Source organism: Alexandromys fortis, unplaced genomic scaffold, assembly GCF_014885135.2.
Source record: "Alexandromys fortis isolate MF-2015 unplaced genomic scaffold, M_Fortis_MF-2015_v1.1 scaffold_90, whole genome shotgun sequence".
Taxonomy (NCBI): Eukaryota; Metazoa; Chordata; class Mammalia; order Rodentia; family Cricetidae; genus Alexandromys; species Alexandromys fortis.
Window position 1 is genome coordinate 5,965,085 of NW_026067985.1, and position 23,424 is coordinate 5,988,508.

Genomic DNA, 23,424 nt, shown 5'->3' on the forward strand with positions numbered 1-23,424 from the left:
GTGAGATACCTGCCTCAGAGCCACACAAGACGCTGGACCACATTTTATCCAAATCCAGCCTGTATTTATCACTGTTCACTGACGAGAAAACAGACTGTTTGGGTCAGTGGTGATAGTGGGGGTGGGAGGGCAAGACCCAGACAGACGCTAGGAAGAAACTAATCTTTTTCTGGGAACCAACTTCTAAGATCCGGACAACGCAACATTAGGATTAGCACGTGGGCGCAGGTTTGTCCTTGTAACTAGGGTGAGTCCTGAAGTCCTCAGTGAGTCTAAGGAGATGCCCACAAGTGTGGCTCTCTGGGAGGTCCAACCACCCTAACAGGAGGCTCGGGTACTTTCCCTAAACATCCTGTCTTGCCTGGGAGGCTTGCATAGTTGAAGGATAGTTGCTGCAGATACTCTGCTGAGTGTGTTCACAATTGACAGCCAAGTGGGTTTTTGTGACCACGTACACAAATAACCAGAGGGATTTCTAGAAACTTTTTATAGACTGTCCAGGTTAAGAATTTAATAAGTTTTATAATTATATCAACAGAATATTTACATGTTTTTCTCTAAAAAAAATCAAACCAAAGAAATCCTCTTACACCTATGCATAAGGCAGAAACCCAAAGTTTTGTACATTATTATTATTATTATTATTATTTTAATATATATCTGTAACTTCGGTTCCAAGTACCAAGGGAAGGCCAGAGCCGGGCCTGAGTGTGGAGCCTCACAGTGCGCTAGACAGAAAGACTGTTTCTTTCCATAAATAAGACAAACTCTGGGGCTCAAACGGAATCTGAGACGTGAAATCGTAAATCCCAAATAAAATTTCTTTTTTTCTTTTTTGGTTCTTTAAAATGTTAGAGCACAAAATTAAGAAAAATACAAAACCATTAAAAATGCTTGTCACCTGTGGGGAGTTACAAAGCTAAATTTTTCCCAGTGTCCTAACTGCAAGCTCGGAAAATGAAGTTACCCCAGAAAATAGTCAAGTCCTGGACTATGCAAGCCCCAGCGTGGAGCGAGCGGCGCTGCTCCTGGACTAGAGGAACTGTGCTCAGATCCCAGGTATTTAAGTGAGTCAGTCTGGTAAACTGGGACTACCGAGCCTCCACCTCAGGCGGGTTGCACGCCGCCGGCGAGTAGTCGCGCGCCTCGCCAGGCCCAAGCGCCAGCGGCGTCGTCCTAGAGCGCGCTGGTGGCGTAGACACCCCGCTTGCAGCCACCAGTGGAGGAGGCGCCCCGAGTGTGGCGGTGGCCGGCGGGGTCCGGGCCAGGAGCGTGCCGTGTAGCGCGCCAGGAGCCAGGCGCGGGTAATGCAGTGCCGGCAAGAGCGCGGTGCCCGAGGCGGGTGCGCAGGCGCGCTCCAGCTCTTCCCGGCGCACCTCCCGCAGGCACTCCGGGCTGTAGTCGTGAGGCTCGCGGTCGCGGTAGGTGCGCTCAGAGAGCTCGAAGGCAGCGGGGCCCGCAGCGGGCGGCAGGGCAGGAAAAGTGCGGCGGGGCAGTTCTAGGCCCCGGTAGGTGTCGCGCGGCAGGTCCCACACGAAGCCCGACGTGCCCAGGCCCAGATGTGTGGCTGTGGAGTGCACGCTGATGCTCGTGAGCTCCGGTGTCTCGTCTTCCCTGTGCTCCTCCTTTACCTTCACATCGCCCTGGGGCTGCTCAGGCGTCTGCTTGCCGGACTCCCGACCCAACAGGCCTGGCAGGCGCAGGCAGTCATCCAGGGCTGCCTTGCAGTAGGGCGATGGAGGTCGTGCACCCTGTTTGGCACTATCCTCTTTGCCTGATGAGTGGCCCTCCTTGACCCGAGGCTCAGCCTCGCTCTCTGTGAGGATTCTAGGGAGACCCAGCTCACCGGGACCCCGCTGCAGGAGGCTGCTGATGGGATGGCTCACTGATGCTGCAGGCGAGGTGTGGCTCAGCGGGTGCGTCTTCTCCAGGAGGTCCCTGGGGACAACAGGATAGAGCCATCACCTAGAGCATCTATAGCTCCTAGAAAGGTGTTTGTCAAGTTCCTGTGACCTCAGTATTCCCGCTGTGGAGCTCTGTATCCTGGGCTCCAGGCTGGCCCAGTGTTAGAAGTGTCCTGTGAACACACTGGTTGTGGACAATAGGAAGCTCTCTACCATTCCTTCCCTGGTTATTAGATACACTTCTCTATGTTGTCCTGGGTGGCTGCAGCACGAAAAACTGCTCCGAGTTCTACCACTTGGGGGCTGGGGAGGCAAGGCAACATGGCTTCCCCAACCCTGGAATTCCCTGCTCAAAATTTAAGCATTCTCAGGTTTAGGGGTATGCAGTTGCTTTCTAGTAGTTTAACTACAGATGCTGTCTGTTTTAAATTCCCTCAGCACCAGCCTAATAATGCAGGCCTGTAATTCTAGCTGAGAGGCTTTGACTGGAGGACTAATACAGTTCAAGGTTAGCCTGGGCCACTTACCCTGGGTTCTTGCTGTTCTCACCAAAGGGCCAGGGGAGGATCCTGAAAACACGCTACACTCACTTTTCTGGTAGGGTCCCCAGCTAGGCCTACAAGCAGGTTCTTTTCCCACATTTTGTTTTGTTTGTTTGGTTTTGAGATAGGGTTTTACTGTGTAGCTTTGGAGCCTGTCCTGGAACTCTGAAGACCAAGCTGCCTTCGAACTCACAGAGATCCACCTGCCTTTGCCTTCTGAGTGCTGGGATTAAAAGTGTGCACCACCACAGCCTGGCTTCTCCCACATTTGCTCACAGTGTGGGGAAGTCTAGGGCAGGCGCAGGGCTCTGTTCTCACCTAGCTGAGTCTCTCATACTGGCCAATTCTGCTCTCACCAGGCAAAGGACCCTGCTCCTTCAGTCTGGGGGCAGGAAAGAGCCTCCAGAGCCTGACCAGGGAGGGACCTCAGAGAGCACCCTAAGGAAGGTTGTGCCAGCTGCAGGAAGGCTGACATGATGACCTAGGAAGTCCCTGATAAAAACAACCTGCATTAGCACCTGCAGCTTTGAGACTGCAGGGTAATTCATCTGCAGACGGAACCTTCCACCCCGAAAGTTCCCCTTCCTGCCTCAGAAAGCCCCCGAGCTTCTGGACCTGGGCATATGCCCTCCACTCCCGTCGAGAGTGCTGCTTTTCATGTTCTGGTTGAAGGGCAAACTGTGTTTGCAGAGGTCAGTCTCCTCTCATTTTCACATTGCCTTGACCAATCTAGAGCTTAACACTTGGTGCCAAGACCCAGGGGGCAGTTTTGGGGACCTACACCCTTCCTCTGAGCAATCTTTCCTCTCGCCCCTTACCCATCTACCTTTGCTGACATCCCTCACTCAGAGCTGCTTACCTGCTTACCATCTGAAACCTCTGGGTCTTTGCAGCCTTTGTCTTCATACACAGTACAAATAACATTCTGAGATTTTATTGGAATGTGATCTATCAGCTACTCTAGCTACCTAAGGACCCTGTTTCCTCAAGCTGAAACTATGACATTTTCCTGTTTATTTTATTATTTTGGGCCTGCCACAGGTACCATTTCCTTCTGTAGATATCCATATTAACTAAGATCCACCTGGCTCTACCTGATTGATGGTAATTGATGAACCAGCCCCATCTTGGGCTCGAAAGCCATCTAAAAAAAAGAAAAAGTCATGATTCCAAATGATTTTCTCCTATACTCATAGACTGTTGCCTAGCCCAGTGGTCATCAGAGAGCCTTCATCTAGCAACTGATAGAAACAGATGCAGAGACCCACAACCAAATATTAACCAGAGCTTGGAGAATTCGGTGGAGAGATTGTAGGAGCCAGAGCAGTCAAGGACATCATAAGAAAACCCACAGAAACAACTAACCTGGACTCATAAGGGTTCACAGAGACTAAATCAACAACCAGGGAGCCTGTGTGGGACTGGCCCGTGCCCTGTGCACATATATTCCAGTTGTATAACTTGGTCTACTTGTGGGACCCCTAACAGTAGGCGCAGGGACTGTCTCTGACTTTATTGCCAGATTTTGGGATCTTTTCCTCCTCCTGGGTTGCTTCATCCAGCTCTAATAGGAGAGAAGGTGCCTAGTCTCAATGCACCTTGATATGCCTTGGCTGGTTGATATCCATGGGAGGCCTGCCCCTTTCTGAGGAGAAATGGAGGAGGAGGAGTGGATGGAGGTGGGAAGATAAATGGGAGGGGCTGGGTGGAGAGGAAGGAGGATAAATATTTGTCAAAATGTAAAAATAAAAAAAAAAACAAAACATCAAAGGAAGATACAATAAAAAAATAAATAAAAATAGAAAAAGACAAACTAGGCTCCTTTCTGCTTATGATCAAATTTCAGTTTCTTTTTTTTTTTTTTCTTGGTTTTTCGAGACAGGGTTTTTCTGTAGCTTTTGGAGCCTGTCCTGAAACTTGCTCTTGTAGATCAGGCTGGCCTCGAACTCACAGAGATCCGCCTGCCTCTGCCTCCCGAGCGCTAGGATTAAAGGCGTGTGCCACCACTGCCCGGTCAAGTTTCAGTTTCTTAAAGATTGGGCTATGCCCCATCTAAAACCTTAACTACAAATGGTTCTGTACTTCCTGCTCCAGGAGACAGCAACCATGTCTTTGTTTCAAAAGGTTGTTATGACCACCTTGTTATTTTCTGCTTCTAAAACCCTTCCCCAGCTCTATAAAAAAGCTTTATCTTTGCCCATACCCAATGCTGGCCTCTTGAACCTTGCCTTAGGGAGGCAGTCTGTGTATGCAAATAAAAGAAAACAATTTGCTTTAACTAATTGTTTAAGCTAGGTGGTGGTGATCTATTCCCTTAATGCCAGCACTTGGGGGACAGATGCAGGTGGGTCCCTGTGAGTTTGAGGCCAGCCTGATCTACAGGGCAAGATCCAGGACAGCCAAGGCTACACAGAGAAACCCTGTCTTGACAAACAACAAAAAACCAGTAATATCAGTCTCAAAAAACCAAACCAAACAAACAAAGCAACAAAAACCCCCCAGTAACGACATCAGATGTCTAAGAAGGAATATATGTATCTATAATTTTAATGTTTTGTTTATGACAACGTGGTGGTCTGAATAAGAATGACCCCCATAGGGTCATACAGGTATCACTTTGTTGGAGAAATTGTTATTGGGATAGGCTTTAAGGTTTCAAAATTCCATGCCAGGCCCAGGTCTGTTTCTCAGTCTCCTACTTCCCTTTGCTTTGGATCAGGATGTAGCTCTCAGCTACGATTCCAGCACCACACTTGCTGCCAGGATGATAATGGACTAATCCTCTGAAATTGTAAACAAGCCCTCAGTCAATTGCTGTCTTGTATAAGAATTGCAGTCCTGGTGTCTCTTCACAGCAATAGAACAGTGGCTAAGACAGAAGTTGGTACAGGATTAGGGAGTTACTCTGACAGGCCCAACCATGCTGTTTGTTGGAGTAGTGTGAAAGACTGGGATTTTAGACTAGAGAGTGGTTGAATGCTCTAGTGGGGCCATCCTGGTAGGAGCACAGACATCGGTACTGAGGGTGATATGAATGTTTCAGAGGGGAAGAATATTAATAAGTGGCCCTGAGACGCTGCTTTTTGCCCTTGTCCTAAGAATTTGCCTGAGGCTCAACTGTTGATTAATGGTGCTGGCAGAGGAGAGTTCAGGACAGCCTAGTACTGTCGTGTGGCCATTATGCAAACTGGACAAAGAGAAATACAATGTGAGGAGAGAAGGAGCAATAGGAAGTGTAACAGCCAAGTCCAGTGCTCAAGGAGATAAAAAAGTTTAAAAAGCTTGATGCTAAATGAGATAAAGGGAGCTATGACCTCACAGAAAGCCCCCATATAGCTAAGCTGCCAGCTGCTGAAAAGGAAAGAAAGGACAGCTTAAGCAGTGAAGGAAACCACTGAAAAAGGAAGCTGATGCAGATGTAACTGAAGGAGGGGCCATATTCCAGCCCTAGCAAGCAGCAGAAGCTGGTAGCTTTGGTCACGTGGTTCTGGCGGCAGAGTCAAGGATACAAGAAAAGAGTTGTGGAATCTCCCTCCATGGGTAAGCTGCTAGGCCAGGCACATGTCAGGAGTGTCCCTGCTTGGAGACCCAGAGAGGCTATTGGATGAAGCTGTGAAGGTTACAGATTCTGCCTCACTCATATAACACAGTCCAAGGATGCATGCTGTCACCAAATGGCTGTTTTATGTTCTGGACCTTTCCTGCCTGTTTAATTTTATTGTGGCTCCTTAGATTGACCCTCCTCTGAGACGCGCTAACTGCTGTCTCTTTTTTATTGCCCCCATTGCCAGCTATGAAGCGGTTAGGTGAGCTGTGCACCAAACCCCTAACAGCAGTCAGATACCCCCTAAAAAAGGACTGATGGGCCGGGCGGTGATGGCGCATGCCTTTAATCCCAGCACTTGGGAGGCAGAGGCAGGTGGAGCTCTGTGAGTTTGAGACCAGCCTGGTCTACAAGAGCTAGTTCCAGACAGGCTCCAAAATCACAGAGAAACCCTGTCTTGAAAAACAAACAAACAAACAAAAAAAATAAAAACAAACAAACAAAAAAAGGACTGATGTGCCACCCAACTCATTCTTTTTTGTTTGTTTTGTTTTTCTTGAGACAGGGCTTCTCTTCTTGGAGTCTGCCCTGGCACTTGCTCTGTAGACCAGGCTGGCCTCAAACTTATATAGCTCTGCCTGCCTCTGCCTCCCGAGTGCTGGGCCCCAACTCATTCTTCTTGCCACTCTGGGCATTTTTTTTTCTTTCAGAACTCAGAACTAAAACAGCTGGATTGATTAACCTCTCTGTCTGGCCAGCTCTCATAAAACCTTAAAGAAATTTCAGATCAGTTAGTATCCTTCAGAACTAACTAGTTTCTTTGGCTCCCAAAATTAAAGAGGATTTGTTGTCTCCCCAACCCCCTCAGTATTTGTTTCTGGGTTAATGGAACTCAAAGCCTTAGATAAGCTGAGAGGCTCCAGGAGGTAAATGGACATACTGAGAACATCTGCAGGCAGTAAGGAGCTGAAAGCCCAGGAGGAGGTCAACAGACTCACCTTTGTTAGTATTTACCGCCTTAAGACCGAAAGGGAATAGATCTGCAGATGGAATCTTCCACCTGCAAAGTTCCCTTTTCTGCCCTGTAAAACCTCCAAGTTCGCTATGGCTGTGTGCGGTCTCCACTCCCATGGAGACTTAAGGACAAGTTCCTTCTACAGAGGTCTCCTTTTATTTTCATGCCGTTTCTTTGATCAATCCCAATCTAACAGACTAAACAGGTGAGAAACCAAGCCGGGTAGAGGGGTCTGGGGCCAGATGAACTCACCGCTCATGCTCTTCCTGGCCTTTGTCAGGCTCTCGGTCGTGGTTGGTCAGGGCTGAGAAGCGCTCAGTATCCATTGGCTTGGGCCACGGGGGCGGGGTAGGAAAAGAAGACGGTGCCCGGTGCAGCCGGTTCCAGGAATCATGGGGACTGGGCAGGCCAAGCAAAGCTGTGCCCTCCTTGGAGGCAAAGATGCTGCCCCCTGGTGTGAAGCAGGAGAAAAGGACAGAGGACCAGGAGTGTGAGTTAGGCAGGATGCCAACACTGTAACCCTAACAGGCTGAGAAGCCTTAGCCTAGAGGGAGGTCAGTGTGCAGGACAGACAGGAGAGTGAGGGGCAGTGGAATGATGTGGCGAGTCACTCACTCAGTGCATGGCTGCCCAGACCTCCAAAAGCATGGCTGCCCAGGCTCCCCAGGCCTCCAAAGGTGCTGGATCTGCTGAAGGCGTCTGTAGGGGTGAGGGAAGGGAAACAAGGGGTCAGGGATCTGCAAGGCTTACCCCCTGCCCCAGACAGAAAGAGTGGCCCAGGAACGCCTTAGTCTGGACAGGTGCCACCTATATCAATCTGAGAGGCTGTGGGACCTCCTTCCCCGCCATTCACATCCCTCTAGCTGTGAAGAGTGTGGAAGATGCCACCCAGGCTTCTCGGTCACCTACCTGTTAGATGACTAGTGGGCAGGAAGCTGCCATGATGAGCTGAGGGTCCAAATGGGTTGGCGGTTGGATGAGTGACACCTAGGTGGGGGGTAGCGATGCTGACAAGAGCTTCCAGACCTGGGACCTCCTACCTCTAGTGCTGGGTCACAGGTAGAGAACCCCGGTTTTACATTGGGACCCCCTATCTTCCATTCTCTCACCTCTACATCACTGTACAGGTGTATGGTTAGATTATGAGATTGGAATTCAGTCTGGTCCCCAGGTCTGGGGCCCCAAGTTATGCACAGGCAGTGGTACTGACTGTAGTGGAGCTCCCTGAGAAAGAAGCCAAGACGTGGATAAAAATGGAGAGGGAAGGCCTAAGTAAGTGAGCCATAATGAGACTGATCCCCAAGGTTGTGACCCCAGGGCTTAAAACTGGAGCAAAAAATGATCCTGGCTAACCCAAGGGGGGCAGCCGGTCCTGGGTCCATAGTCTTGGGTGTGCCCTCTATTTTCTAGCTAAATGAAATTTTTAAATGAGTAATGAGTAAGAAACAGAACACCCAGGAATGCTTCTGTAACTCCTGAACACCTTGTTGGTGGGTTAGAAGATGATACCAGAAAGGAATGAATTCCCTTTCCTGTGTCATCTCAACTCAATCCCAGCAAAAAAATATCAGCTGTTCAGTAGATACTAGGCAGGTTTAAGAAACAGAGAACTTAGGCAATCAGAGAAAAAATATAGCTCAATAAAAACAATTTTAAAAAAAGATTAAAAAAGAAACAGAGAATTTTGAGAAGTGGGGAGAAGGTAGTGATCATCCAAGATAAGAAATTGAAGGATGGAGGCCAGCTAAAGAACACGACACTAAGGTATGTTCTGGGGCTTGAGCCAGCTCTGTTAGCTTCTCATGCTAGCAGAGGTAAAAACATGCTTGCTCTCATTCACCTGCAGGTGGGCACCAAGTGGGAAGAAGATGGAAAGGACTAGGGTAGGCCAGGCAGTGGTGGCGCAAGCCTTTAATCCCAGCACTCGGGAGGCAGAGGCAGGCGGATCTCTGGGAGTTTGAGGCCAGCCTGGTCTACAAAGCAGATGACAAAACCATTACACAGAGAAACTGTTTTGAAAAACTACAAAAATAAAAGAATGACTGAATGAGTAAATAAATAAAAAGGAAGAAAAGGACTAGGGTAGCAGGGGCTCTGAGGTGACAGACCTGAGACCTGCTTGTGGAAGAAGAGGGATCCTGCAGAGGGAAACGCAGACAGCATTCACATATGTTTATGTACACATGTGTGAATACACACAGGCTGAAATTGATGCTGATCCTTCTATTTTGAGTCTGAGACATTCCTTTTATGCCTGTAACTGAAGGGCAGCCTGCACTTGTATCCAGACTTTATCCATATAGCCTCTTTTTCTTCCTGGAGACCAGGGATTTGGATACACGTCAGGCAGATGTCCCCAAAAGACCCTGGGCATCGAGGACTGAAAGCACGTAACTCCACACTGCCAAGTACTTAGGGAAGGCTGGGACACGGGTTTTTGGGAACAGTTCCCTGCATGTGGAGACAAACCAGATACTGTCTTAGGTATCCCAATGATGAGGGATGCCAGGATGAGGAGGAACCAAATCACCAAGCCTTAAGTTATGTGTGATACACACTGGCTAGGGCCTTCAGGAACTAGCACCAGGGTCCCACAGTACATGAGCTGGCTTTGGGAAGTTTGGGGACTTGGGCCTGGGACCAGAGGTAGATATAAAGAACACTGTGCAAGGGCCCTGGACAGTTCTCTTACTCTCAACACAGGAGAAGACAGATGTTTTGGGCCTACTCAGACCCCTAATCCCAGCTACCTTTGGTCTCACCTGTGCTGGAGAAGAGGGGCCGGGCCAGGTCCTGTGGGTAGTGGAACCCAGAGAACATGCCTGGGGCAGGGGGCCGGCTAAAAAGATCCAGCTTTGTGGCAACCTCCAGCTTGTGGGGGTCCAGCTGCATCTGCAAGGGAACAGAGTATGTACCAAGGCTGTGTGCAAGGGCTTGGATATTGCTCAAGGTAAAGCCTCAACTGATAACCTGGACTAAACAGGGACTTCACTGGAGGTACCTCCTGAGGAACTGGAGGTAAGGGGAAGGAAAGGTAGTTTTAGTGGGGGTTTCATCTGGTACAGAAAAACTAAAACCTTCCTATAGTATGCAATGCATGGAGTCACAACGACACAGTCCACTTTTATATCAGAGCTTTCAATCGTTGTACCCTTATATAACAGCATATTTGCATATATCATACCACAGAAAATATCTTTATTTAGAATTCACAAATTCAGTTGGAAAAGCATATCCATAGGCCAAAGTTGTTGCAAGCACGTTTGGTTTCCAACAGTTTACTTTATGTTTAACAACAGAAATCTGGAGTAGAAAGATGGTTTAGCAGGTAAAGGCCCCTTCCTGCTACCAAGGCTGAGCACCGGAGTTCAAACTTTAGGACCTACATGGTAGATAGAGAGATCCAACTCCTGCATGCTGTCCTCTGACCTCCACATGCGTGCCATGGCACACATGTATTGCATGTGCAGATGCACACATGTGTACACACACATAAAAATATGCAAAAACCCCAAACCATGACTCTATTAAAATTATATAGACCTGAGGTACCCGTCCTCCTTTGGGCTGGCCATCCCTTCAGGGCTCTGTGGCCAGAGGCTACACTGAGTGTGGCTCTGAAGATCATAAGGACAAAGTCACTGTCCTTCTTCCCTTGCCTGTCTGCCCTGCCCTGCCACACCTTGCTATGGCCAGCATTTGGGGGCTCACGTTTCTCCCATTTTATAAAGTATGTTACTGAATGTGTGTGAGGGTGGTTTTCGCACATCACCAAAGGAGTGCCCTGTGCTAGAGGGGCAAGTGGGAAGTATGTAGACTTTATGTCTACAGACGCCTATCCAACTAGGGTCACAAATTAATCTCAGTGAGTGAGAACCAAGGATCACCAGGGATCACTCAGGAATCACTGTAGTCAACCCTAAATTTTACCACTTCTGGAAATCCACACTGCCGGCACCTCTCCACCCCCACCTAAGCGTGCGCACTGGAATATAAACAGCATCTCTCAGGAGTCCCTTTCTGTTGACTTCTTTAAGGTCTTCTAGGAGATGATTTTGACAACCGCACAAAAGGTGCAGTGCATCCTGGGTAACATCCGTATTAGACGGTCCTGATTGCGAAGAACCTCTCCTACTCCATTAGATACTGTGCACATGCATGTGGCCCTCATCCCTGGTCTCTGCATTGCCTTCCCTACCTAGGTTCCTCCCAAATGGCCCCACCAGGGAGGCCCCAGCAGTGACCCGCCTGGCCCGGCCTCACCTTCATCTTCTGCTGCTGGTGGTAGATCTGCCAGGCGATCTGCACGTGTACCGCACACCACTTCCCTGGTTTCTGTGGCAGGACCGGGATGTGCTCAGAGAGCCCAGCGCCTCTTCCCAGGTCTCATCTTCCCCAGATTCCTACCATCAGGACCACCCAAAGGCCACCCAGGAGAGAACCGGAGTCCTTCCCAGCCACAGCCCTGGGTGTGCTTCCAACTCCTCTTCCCAACATGCACGCACTCACCCTGACTGCTGTCCGGTATGGATCAGGCACCTACGATGAACAGGAGAGATGGGTCATGTCCAGGCTCTTTGGGAGCACAGGACCAGGGTTGGGAGAGACAGCACCTGAGTGTATGTTGCCAACTACATAGTGAATGCCAACACCTACCCCAGGGGCTTTCTGCAGGAAAGTGTGAACCGCACTGGCCCGGCCCGTTATCTCGACTGAGTTTGAAGTCTAAAGGTACAGGTGGAGAGGGAGAGAGAGTATGAGTGAACCCACACACTGAGAAGGAAGGAAGCAGGATGCCTCTTGGAGCCCCAAGGTCAGGGATGGACCATGCTTTGGCCGGCTGGTGGGACCCTGTACAGTTACCACTCATCATAGCACCCCTCCCCTGTAGTCAAAAGGACTCGCCCAGGCTTATGACATCACTAGGGAGAGTGAACCGCCTCGCTGTGCTAAGCACCTACAGACCACGGGTAAGACAGTGCTTAGGGGAAGGCAGCCAGCCCAGTCCTTAGCCCTGGAGATTTGGGGAGCTGCTGCAGAAACGTAAGTGGGTTTGTGAGATGGGTCCCACACTTCCTATTTGGAGGGAGAGGCCATGAGACGTCTCCTGTTCAGCTCCTGGCTCTTGCACTCTTTCCCTCCTGTGAAAGGTGCCGGGTTCAGATGTCACGTCAGGTGGACAACTGCAGCACGGCTCAGGAGCAGCCTTTCTGACTGCAAACAGGCCCGACCAGCAGGGGGCGCTTTCAATTAAAACTGGAGCTACTCTGTACCCCTGCCCCATGCCCCGGCCCCACCCACCTGCCAGTCACCTCCCAGCAAGAACAGCTGAAATCAGACTGAAAAGCACCCTGCAGGGACCCAAAGGGGCCAGGGTGCTCAAGCAGGTGGGATTGTAAGAGGGAAGGGCTGCAAGAGAGAGACAGAGTTCTGGGCTGTGGGCCCCACATGGTGGAGGGCCCTTGAGCACGGTATCTCCCTCAGCAGCCAGAAGGAAACACAGAAAAATCTGTAATTCCCCACATCCCAAGCAGACAGTAAGGTGAACTTGAGCACGGGGACTCACGTTGGAATGTCGGAAGTAGGGGCTGTCCAGCTTGGGAGAGAACTTGTCAAACTGCAAGGGAAGAAAGCAAAGGGAAGCCTTCCTGTACAGGCCTGATGTCCTCTAGTGACCCAGAACCCACCCACGGCTGGGCTGGGTAGTAACCAGGATGGTACTGCCTTTTCTGAAGCAGGTGGCCTGGTGTCCGGGCTCCTAGAGAGCCCTGGTCTCCGGCCCTGTGGGGCCCGGGTTCCTGGTGCAGAGAGGTTTGTGTGGACCCAGCTGGGGCTCTGGGTAGGGGTGTAGGCATGAAGCCCTGGCTGCGGAGGTAAGGTGGAAAAGCTGTGAACGACCCGGGCTGCTCACAGAGAGAGAAAATGGCTGCACTCAACCATGCGGAAACGGACCAAGGGACACACAAGGGGGCTATAATGGACTGGTTCTTGCAGCCCAGTCCTGTCTAGGCTCCAGACTTGGCATAGGGCCTAGGACCCAGCACAATCGCAGCCAGCCCAGGCTCACAGTCCAGCACCCGGCATGGCAGTCGAGTGGGGTCTACATACACACAAGCAGGCAACATTGGGACTGCCTGCTCACGGCCTATGTGCTTAAGAATGAGTGTGCGGCTATATGTACAGCTGCCTGGCCCACCCTGCCCGCCCCACCAGCAGCCAGCACTCAGGCCTACGCACCGGCGAGGGTGCACTGGGTGGCATGAGCGGCGTCGGGGGCAGGCCAGCGAAGGGGGCAAATGTGTGTTGGTGCTGGTGTGTGTGCTGGTGCGTGTGCTGATGCGTGTGCTGGTGGAATTCGGCCCGCAGCAGAGCCCCCGAGCCCAGGGAGGCGCCAGGCCGCTCGGTGTTCTGCACCAGAAACCGCGTGTTCAGCTCTTGCCTGAGCAGTTCGTGATCTACAAGAGAAAAAGAGAGAGAGACAGAGAGGCACGTCGGCCGCGGGCTCCCAGCGGGGCGAGGCGGATAGTCACCTGGCACTCCCGGGGTCGGCAGGCCAAACCGTGATGGCCGCTAGCAACGTGTGGGCCCAGGGGTGGAGGTAAGAGAAGAGCCTGTGACCAAGTACCAATCAGAATCCCCGAATGAGGCTGGCAATACATGATTGGCTGGTTGAATGAGATCAACAGGCTGGCATCTAGAGGCAAGGAGAGAAGTCGGTGAGCCCTGTCCCATGTGGCCCACTGCCAGGGCTGGGATGCCCGCCCCTAGGAGGAGGTCCTGTCCCCTGTAAGATGGCTGGCTGCTTCCATTCAGAAATCCTCCAGAGATTAAAAATTAGTGAAAGCTCCGCCCAGGGGTAAGGGGGACGAAGACACTTGTGCTCACTCGGGATCTTCTGGAGGTTGGGAGCACAAACGCAGGGTAGGTAGGGGCTGCCTGCACATGACCGAGTCTTCTAACACCCAACCCCCGGGAAATGGTCAGCCCATGAACCTCCTGGGATCTTCACCACTTCCGTCTTGCCCCAAGGCCTCATTAAGGTTAAGGGCACCACTGGGTGGAATACCTACCGGCAGGGTGTCCTGGGATGACCAGGCTGCTGGCGGGCAAGGCTGGGGGCGGGGGCAGTGTTGCGGGGGCAGCAAACATTGCTGCAGCGTGGTGCTGGTGCTGCGCCTGGGACCTGAGCGCCAGGTGTGAGGTAGACAGGTGGGGGCCAGGGCCATGTGGCGACAGTGTCACGTGCTGTGACAGTGTCACGTGCTTCGCCAGACCCAGAGGGGTGCCGCTGACTGTACTGCTGCTCCTGCTGCAGGACACAGGGTTCAATGGTATCCTTTCTCTCACAACTTGGTTGTCCCGTAGCCACCCCCCATCCCAGGGCATGTCTCACCCACTCCCCACCTGAGGCTGTGCAGGTGCAGGCTGTTGGGTGCCACCTGGCCAGAGCCAGGGCCCACGAAGGCGCCCAAGGACAGAGGCACGTGTGTTGGGAGTGAGCCACGATGCTGCGGGGTGAGCTGTGACTGCGAGACGTGGTGAGGTACTATGGGGGCTTCCCTCTTCACCAGGGGGCTGTCCCGAGCTCCTGGGAGAGGTCCTGAGGGCGCCGGTGCTGTGTCAGGCAGTAAAGACTCGGTGCTGAGCTCACGGCTGCGCTCCAGGCCTGACACCTTGGGCACTGCCCCAGCCTTGGCCTCTGATTTCTCACCTTTCCCAGAGCCTGCAGAGAAAGGGTGGGTGTGCTGTTGGACCTGGTCCTATGTGCCCAAATACCACCCACCAGTAGCCAGAATGTCTAGACCTTGCCACTGCTCCTGACACAGTTTCAAAGGTCCGGTAATGACCTCTATGACCAACGGGGAACATGAACAGAGATAAGTCATGTGACCTCAGGCAATGAACATAGGTGAGCTCAGATGTGTGCCAGCCTCCGCCCTGGTGCTCAACCCGGGTCCTTTTCATAACTCCAGAATTCTAGGCTCCAAAGGACAGGTTACAAGGCTGCTAATGCCCCCTGCCCCTTTTCTTCTTTTGGTTTTTCGAGACAGAGTCTCTCTGCATAGCCTTTGCTGTCCTGGAACTAGCTCTGTAGACCAGGCTGGCCTCGAACTCACAGAGATCCGCCTGCCTCTGCCTCCTGAGTGCTGGGATTAAAGATGTGAGCCACCACGTTCAGCTTTTAAAGATCTATTTATTATGCAGTGTTCTGCCTGCAGGCCAGAAGAGGGCGCCAGATCTCATTACATAAGGTTGTGAGCCACCATGTGGGTGCTAGGAACTGAACTCAGGACCTCTGGAAGAGCAGCTAGTACTTTTAACCTCTAAGCCATCACTCCAGCCCAATAACCCATTTTTAAAGTTGTTGTGAGGTTTGCTTTTCCTTTTTCCTTCCTTATCTTTATGTGTATGAGTGTTTGACTGCATGTATACCTGTACACCACCAGATTGCTTGTGGAGGCCACAATGGGGCATCAGATCACCTGGAACTAGAGTTGCAGATGGTTGGAAGCCACCATGCAGGTGTTGAGAATCAAACCCTGGTCCTTTGGAAGAATAATCAGTACTCTTAATCTCTATAGCCCCTTCTTTTTATTTTAAAATAAATATTTTTTTCAATGATGTGTTTTTAAGGTGTGTGTCTTTGTATGGATATATGTGAGTGCAAGTGTCTGAGGGAGAGAAGAGGCATGATCCCTTGGCGCTGGAGTTACAGGCATCTGTGGGCTGCCTGAAGTGGGTGCTGAAACCCGAACTCGAGTCCTCTGACTGGGCAGTATAATTTCTTAACCACTGAGCCATTTCTCCAGCCCCACCTCGCCTCTCTATGTATAGTCCTGGTTGCTTTGGAGCTTGCTCTGTAGACCTGGCTGGCCTCAACACTAGCATTCTCTGCACTCGCCTCCCAAGTGCTAGGACCAAAGGCATTTTAAATATTTTCCTTCAACTGTGTCCATGAGCTTGTGTATGCATGTGCACGGGACTCAGGACGGCGTGTGGTTTCCGGTCTTCAGGCTCGGCAGCACCCTAACCACTGAGCTCTCACTAGCTCTTGCTGTTGGTGTTGGGAGACAAATCTTGAACATTCTAAGCAAGTGCTCTACCACTGGCTTTTCTCTTTAGCCCTCTTTGACTTTTTTTTTTTTTTAAATTATTTGTTTATTATGTATACAATATTCTGTCAGTGTGTATGCCCGCAGGCCAGAAGAGGGCACCAGACCTCATTACAGATGGTTGTGAGCCACCATGTGGTTGCTGGGAATTAAACTCAGGACCTTTGGAAGAGCAGGCAATGCTCTTAACCGCTAAGCCATCTCTCCAGCCCCCCCCCTTTGACTTTTTAATTTTGAGATAGGGTTGCTTTAAGTCACACAAGATGGTCCTGAACTCACTCTACAGCCCACAATGGGCATCAAATTTTAATCCTCCTACCTCACCCTCCCAAGTAGTTGAGAAGACAGTCCTGTGCCATGAGGCTCAGCTCTCATGACCTCATTCTGTAGAAAAGATTAAGATTCTACAAGGACTTGTCCTAGGGTTGACACTTGTCCAACCACTACTTACCCCCTTGGCTGCAGCATTCATTAACATACACTCATGCAGCCACACATGCATGCACTGATGCCTACCTCTTTCTGCAGTGTTCAGGGGAAGCTGTCCCTTACACTAAGACTGCTTCCCTTTGCCCCACTGTTTCTTGACCACCATCCCTACCCAATGGGATAAACAGACCCTCCCAAATTTCCTACTGTTCTTGAGTCTCTACAACCTGAGACCCAGGAGCTGGGCTAGGGATATACTCACCTCTGTCAGATGCCGGGGTAAAGAGCTTCTCAGAGCCTACAGATGCCTGAGGAGAGAGAAGAGGCTAACAGGCTGGAGCTGAGAGTGACTATTCCCCATCGCCCCAGCAGACCCCAATCCCTGGTATACTACACACTTCTGAGGAAGACACACATTTAGTCCTGGACTTGGAAGCAAGCACACATGTTTACAATGTTCAGAAGGCTCCTTTCTACTTAGAGCAATGGACTTCATCAAAATGGGGCATGTGATGGTCTTATGGTGGAATGATCTGAGAATGCCACCAGCCTGGCCGGTAGCCCATCTCTGTGCTCAGGACTCTGTTGGGTCTCAGGCACAGGCTGAAGGCAGAGAAGGGAGGAGGGTCTTTACTGCATGTCCCTCTTGTCCTGCCCAGGGCACAGTGTCAACGCAGAGAAAGGTAGATGAATACATGGATGTGCACCCTTTAACATTGTCATCTACAAATGTGCAGGCTGCATCGATCTTGGGATACATTCAGCTGTAGGTGATAGTTGGCTCTACTAGGTACCAGGTGGGAGATGTGCCGTTTACATGCTGTGGCACAACACCATTCTCAAGGGCTGGGACTGCCCAAGTCAGGGCTCACATAGTCCAAGCAAAATAAGGCCTTGGGTTTCGAGTATTCTAGTTTTCACCTGAAGCCCCAAGACTGTCTCTGCTTCTCCCTGTTCTGTACCTGCATGCAAATGCTGCCATACTGCATGGGGTTCGTCAAGACCACTGTACCCACCTAGTGCAGTGTGCCTCTTGAGCAGACCTCAGACACCGCTTCAAAAAAGGAGCCATTGTGAGATGTCACGCATCAACCACAGACGTGTGTACGCAAGGTGCCTGTACTGTATAGGCATACATGTGATCATGTGTAAGCAAGTATATGGGTAGACACATTAGTGTACATGTTTATATATACTGGCACACACAATGAGTGTGTGTGTGTGAGGGGGGGGGGGAGAGATTATGATTATGTCAGTAAGGCCTCAGGAAGGTCTGGGAGGACACGTGTCCACTGGAGATTGGTGGAGTTCAGTGGATCTGGGGTCATGTCCCCGGCTCAAACTCTCCTATTTTACGATTTTACAAAGAAAGAATTCATTTATCACTGAAAGTGATGGCATAGCTTCTGCAGGGAGAGGGAGGACAGGCTTGTCCCAAGGGAATTCATGGGAGAAACAGCTCGGAAGAGGCCTCATCCCAAGAGGCCATACATGGAGACTTGGCACACCACATTGCAGCTCTAACTACAACTTCCCCAGCTCAAATCCAACAGAACAACGTCAGAATGCCCTTACTGTCCACAGAGTCTCTAAGTGGCCTAGCCCAAGGCCTGGGGTGAGGACACCCAGGGTCTATCAACAGGCAATGAAGTGGACATAGCATCTACCTCAGCACAACCAGGGAGAGCTGTGGACACAGGCAATATGATGAACCTCAAGTGCTCAAAGAGCCCATTCTGCAAGATGCCATCTGCATTCCAGAGAGTGGAAGGCAGCCAGAGGGTGCTGTCAGAATGCATCAAATTGGTTTGTTTAGGTGCATTTTATTGGCCATAATCTACAATCCCCAAATCAACAAAAAGATGTGATGCTGAAGCTTGAGAAGGCCGAGGGGAGTACCCAAGCATGTCTATGGCAGGCACTCCCACTGGGAGAGCACAGAGCTAGATCCCACTGTTTTCCATGTCAGAATAATTCCAGACAGACCTCAGACGGGAATGTAAGGAAGACCGGAACATAAAGCCATCATGAGTATGAAAATAGGGCCTTTCCTACCCACACCTTAAGAGTTCACCACAGAAGAGGCAACAGATTCAAGCCTTTGACACCCCTACCTGTACCCCAGGGCTCTAGTAAAGGCCAGGTCAATAAACCACCCTTGAATTGCACTCATCATGAAGATGCTTAAATAAGGATCCATTTTCCTTCTTTCTGATCGGTAAAGTTAAGAAAAACCCCAGAACACTGGAGCTGGGCAGAGATGAGTCAGTGTTTAAGAGCACTGGCTGTTCTTCCAGAAGACCAGGGTTCAATTCCCAGCAACCACCTGGTGGTTCACAACCATCTGTAACTCCAGTCCCAAAGATTTTTCTGGCCTCTTTGGCACATATTGTACAATGTACCTGCACATATATCAAATTTTTGTTTGTTTGTTTGAGACAGGGTCGCATTTTGTAGCCTTGGCTGGCTTGAAACTCACTGTGTATACCAAGTTGACCTCGAACTCAGAGATATACCCGCCTGCCTTCTTCGCCTTCTAAGATTAAAGGTGTTTTATTTTTATTTTTTCTTGTTCAAAAAGAATACCCCAGGACAGTGAGAGGCAGAACTCACAGGACTGGACAGACAGGTAGTGAGCAAGGAGGCAGGGCCCTATTCATAGGCTACTCTGACCTCCCAGCTTTGCTCTCTCCTGGTTGACAGGCTCCTGTCTTTGATGCTGGGACACTTACTACAAACTGGGTGACTATAGTGCACAGAGCAGGCCACCTCGACCTCAAGACCAGAGTTTTCAGTGTCCTGATCTTGGACTTCCAGTCTCAATGTGAGCAGAAGTTCACTTCTGCAGTCTATAAGCCTCTGTGCTATGTCACACAGATGATATGGAACCAGTGATGTTCTCAATTCCCTGGAGGTGAAGGAGGTGCCAGGACTGGGTAGGAAGAGAGGCTACAACCCAACCTGTAGCTCCAAATGTGATGTGTGTTGGTGTGTCCTCGAAGGTGGAGCAGAGTAGCTTCAAACACAAGTCAGCACACAGTTTGGGCCTGATCAGAGGTCTTTACAATGCCAGTGAGGCCCAGGATCCCCCAAATCACCCGAATGCTGAGAACACTCTGCCCAGCTCAGTCTTTTTGCCCCATGCCATACTTTGTGGCTGGGTCTTTCTCATCTCTGCCCTTCCTACAACCACAAGCTAGTTTGGTAGAGGAGATGACAGGACAAGCCAAGGTTCCTAAAGATTGGGGCTGTTCTTCCTAATTCTGCTGCTGGTATGCTGAGAGGACTGACCACTGTAGGGTCTGCCCTACACGGGGCTCAGAGCCATAAGAAATAGAGGTTCAGTCAGTGGATAGGAAAAGCCAGGACCTGCTGAGCAGGTAAAGAGGACCTTGTGGGGTTAGATTCAGCTGTTACTTATCACTGCTGTCTGCAGATAGAACAGCAGGGTCTTAGAAATGACTGGGCATTGCCTCTTACTGCCTGGCTCTGTCTACCAGGACGCCCAGGGTCCTGGGAGGTGTCATCACCTGTCACCACCCTATCAGAGCTAAGGCAGGTCACTTGGTCATCAGTTCCTGTACCATCCTGGCTAGCTTAACTTTTAAAGTTCTTTACAACAAACCAAATAAGAACAAGTGGCCCCCAGTGGTGAAAATTTTAGGCTCTCTCCAGGCCAGAGCCCAAACTTCTCTATGGCTGTGGTGGAATTGTGTAGAACCCCCAGACCCCCTCCTATCCTATTCTTCTGCACACAGGGTTGCCATGGTCCCCATTAATCTCTCTTGGCATCTCATGAAGCCCCTCTGGAGTTCTGTCAGCATCTGTCCTGTGTCTATAGCCTCCTTATGTGTACCAGCTCTGGGAACCTACATAACCAGCCCCACAAGGCACCAGGAGACGGCAACCAGCCTCCCTCTGAAGAGGCTGCCCTGGGGTTTTCACTACAGGCCCTCTGGGTGCCACCAAGTCCTTAGTGCAGGGAATTTCAGCAAGCCCATCTGGACCTCTCTGCTCCAAGTGAGCTTGGAGCCCAAGCGACCTCCTGTAAGCCAAAAAGGAAGAACCCCGACCTCTCAGGCAGGACAATGAAACAAGCCATCAAGATCAAGACCTGCAATTCCAGATCCAACCCAAAAGGTAACTTCCAAATCCCAAGACATAAGACCCTGTTCCTCAGCACAAACAGTGAACAGCAATGAAAGGACCTGAGCTTAGGTGAGGAGAGGGGGGGCAGGGTGACCCCTGCTCTATCTGCCTCTAATTGAGACCTAATGACCCCTTAGCCAAGGGGAATAGTGTAGGGGTGGGGGGCAGAGGGCGGAAAGCAGGGGTGGCATATTCTTCCCATCACAGGACAGACATGCATGGCCACAGCCAGTTCCCTCCCTCCACAGGCAAATCTGCTCAGGAAGACCGTGGGTGCAGGCAGGAATCCTAGTGCTTTTTAGGGTTTTGAACACATGGCCAGGATGGTTATCCCTGTTCCTAAAAGCCCTGACCCAGAAGACTCCAGTTTCCAGGATCTCTGGGGAAACCAGTGATATCAGTGGCACAAGTTTGAGCAGCAAGCACAGAGATGTCCCTTCAGCCTCTTCCTTTCTGCCAAACTTCAGAACTGACTAGTTAGGCCAAGACGGGTGAAGTGTCTCACCGGGCTTCCAACCCTGTGTTAATAACTTTCTGGGCATTATCTCCTGGGACGTGACTCAGGCATGCAGTCCTCCTCCAATCTTGGTGTGCAGCCAGAGTGCAGAAGAATACAGTCACTTCATGCCAAGGAGCATGTGGGAAATCCCTGGGCTGCAGGCTTGTGGTTCCACGCAAAAGGCATGTTTGGTAGGAAGACACCACTGATTCTCCAAGGGGGCTAGGGTCACTCCTTGCTTTGTTTGAGACTACTGGACCCTAGGGGCACCCTCAGATCAGACAGGAAGCGCAGGCTGCCGGCCGCACCCCGCCCCAGACAAAGAACTCAACTCCAGTCAGGTGAGCAAGGCACCACGCAGCTGGTGGCGGTGGCCCACTGCGCGCAGGGGTGCAGACAAAGGCGCGCCCCCCCCCACCGTGCCCCGCCTGCCTACACCGCAAGTCCAAAGGGCCGAGACCCTCGCCAGACAACACCCCTACAGCTTGCCACCACGTGTGCCCCGGGTGCAGCTTCGAGAACACGGATATTCTGAGCGACCTGCTCCAGCAGAGGACGGAGCGGGGCTCCCAGAGTCGTCCTGTTGCCCATTCTTCAAAGGGCTCGGTGCTTCCCCACCCTCGAAGCCCGAAGTCCCGCTTTGCTCTTCGGCGCCCACAACGCACACTGACCTGGGGGGGGGTACCCAGATCCCGCGCGCTCTGGAGCGTTCCTCGAAGGTCTGAGCCTTAGGCGCAGTACCGGCATGGGTGGCAGAGAAACTCCTGCGGGCCTGCTATCCAGGTAGCCTCTTTCTGCATGTCCTGCTCAGCCGGACCTCGGACGCGCGGGGCACACAAACCCCAGCACCTTCTTTGAGCGCTAGGAGCGCTCTGGGAGCAGCTGCCAGGAGCCATCGGGCGGGGTGGCGGTGGCGCGGGCAGGCGGGGCGCTATGTGGGCGGGGGACAGGCAGGCCCAACTAATCCAACCCCGAGGCGTGGATCTGCCCTAGCTGGGCGGCTGGCTTTATCCTGGCTGTCTGATCTGTCCTGGTACCCCAGGCTCTGCGTACATCAACTGCAAGAAATGCCCGTAGGCTTGATTCCATGTTCATCTTAAAAATAAGTTACAGACAATTGATACTCTGCTTACATTAGGGGAAACAGAGCCAGAAAAAAGCGTGACCTCTGACAAGTCAATGTAGCTATTTTGCCTCACGGCTGTGCCATTATTTCCATTTTTCAGGCAAGGACACAGGATTGGAGAGTCACTGGAAGCCTGAGGTCCCTGTAGCCCATAGTCATCCCTGGTGGGGGGGATGAAGGCAAGAACCACCGTTTGTGTATGGTCTGGGGTGGGGGCAGGTACATACAGGAAAGAGAACTCCTGCAGAATGTTTAGCAACTGACTCTGACTCTGCTAACCTGCATTCATATGACCACATGCAAATTACATGAACATGCCTCTCACCTGTTCTGTCCTACTTGGGGTTTCTCTGTATAACAACCCAAGCTGTAACTCGCTTCATAGACCAGGCTGCCCCAGAATGCACAAAAATCCACCTGTCTCCCAAGTGCTGGGACTAAAGGCATGCACCACTACAACCTGAATCTTCTTCTTTTTTAAAAGACAGGATACTACTATGTAGCCCAACCTGACCTATTTCTACCTCAGTCACACAAATGCTGGGGAAAAAGGTACCATGCCTATCTGCACTCTACCAACTTCTGATACCCATTCTTGATGTGTAATTCCCCTCTGTATGCTGTGAATATGTTTTATTATCATTAGCTAATAAGGAAACTGCTTTGGGCCTATGGCAGTACAGAATATGGCAAGGTGGGAATTCCAAGCAGAGATAAAGGAGAAAAGAAAGCGGAGTCAGGGAGATGCTATGTAGCTGCCAAAAGAGATAGTCACTGGAGAACCTTACAGGTAAACTATGAGCCTCGTGGTAAAAAACAAAATAATAGAAATGGGTTAATTTAAGATGTAAGAATTAGCTAGAAATATGTATAAGTTATTGGCCAAACAGTGTTGTAATTAATACAGTTTCTGTGTGATTATTTTAGGTCTGGGCGGCCGGGAAACAAACAAGCAGCCTCCTGCCACAAAAATAAAAAAGAAAGAAAGAAAGAAAGAAAGAAAGAAAGAAAGAAAGAAAGAAAGAAAGAAGCTGCTTTCGGCCAATGACTTAACAGAATAAAGCTAGGCAGAAAATCTGAACAGAGATGCAGAGAGAGAGTAG

At 50.8% G+C, this 23,424-nt stretch overlaps 1 protein-coding gene across 12 annotated transcripts in view; it reads right to left on the reverse strand.

Annotated features, from left to right (window-relative positions):
• Nucleotides 1-472: 472 nt before the first annotated feature.
• Nucleotides 473-23,424, reverse strand: part of Fbrsl1 (fibrosin like 1) — a 75,932-nt gene continuing 52,980 nt past the window's right edge. For 4 of the 12 annotated variants that reach the window (XM_050158875.1, XM_050158874.1, XM_050158873.1 and 1 more), the window contains 14 exons: nucleotides 16,810-16,855; nucleotides 14,410-14,728; nucleotides 14,076-14,314; nucleotides 13,631-13,699; nucleotides 13,243-13,460; nucleotides 12,572-12,622; nucleotides 11,662-11,730; nucleotides 11,515-11,544; nucleotides 11,269-11,340; nucleotides 9,768-9,897; nucleotides 7,915-7,992; nucleotides 7,621-7,704; nucleotides 7,258-7,456; nucleotides 473-1,938 (listed from right to left, as the gene is read on the reverse strand). In XM_050158875.1, coding sequence (XP_050014832.1) covers nucleotides 1,092-1,938; nucleotides 7,258-7,456; nucleotides 7,621-7,704; nucleotides 7,915-7,992; nucleotides 9,768-9,897; nucleotides 11,269-11,340; nucleotides 11,515-11,544; nucleotides 11,662-11,730; nucleotides 12,572-12,622; nucleotides 13,243-13,460; nucleotides 13,631-13,699; nucleotides 14,076-14,314; nucleotides 14,410-14,728; nucleotides 16,810-16,855 — 2,451 coding nt within the window. In that variant the 3' untranslated portion in view covers nucleotides 473-1,091. Of the gene's footprint in view, nucleotides 1,939-7,257; nucleotides 7,457-7,620; nucleotides 7,705-7,914; nucleotides 7,993-9,767; nucleotides 9,898-11,268; nucleotides 11,341-11,514; nucleotides 11,545-11,661; nucleotides 11,731-12,571; nucleotides 12,623-13,242; nucleotides 13,461-13,535; nucleotides 13,700-14,075; nucleotides 14,315-14,409; nucleotides 14,729-16,809; nucleotides 16,856-23,424 lie in introns of all 12 variants that reach the window. The other 8 variants (XM_050158872.1, XM_050158876.1, XM_050158877.1 and 5 more) reach the window with 8 other exon arrangements.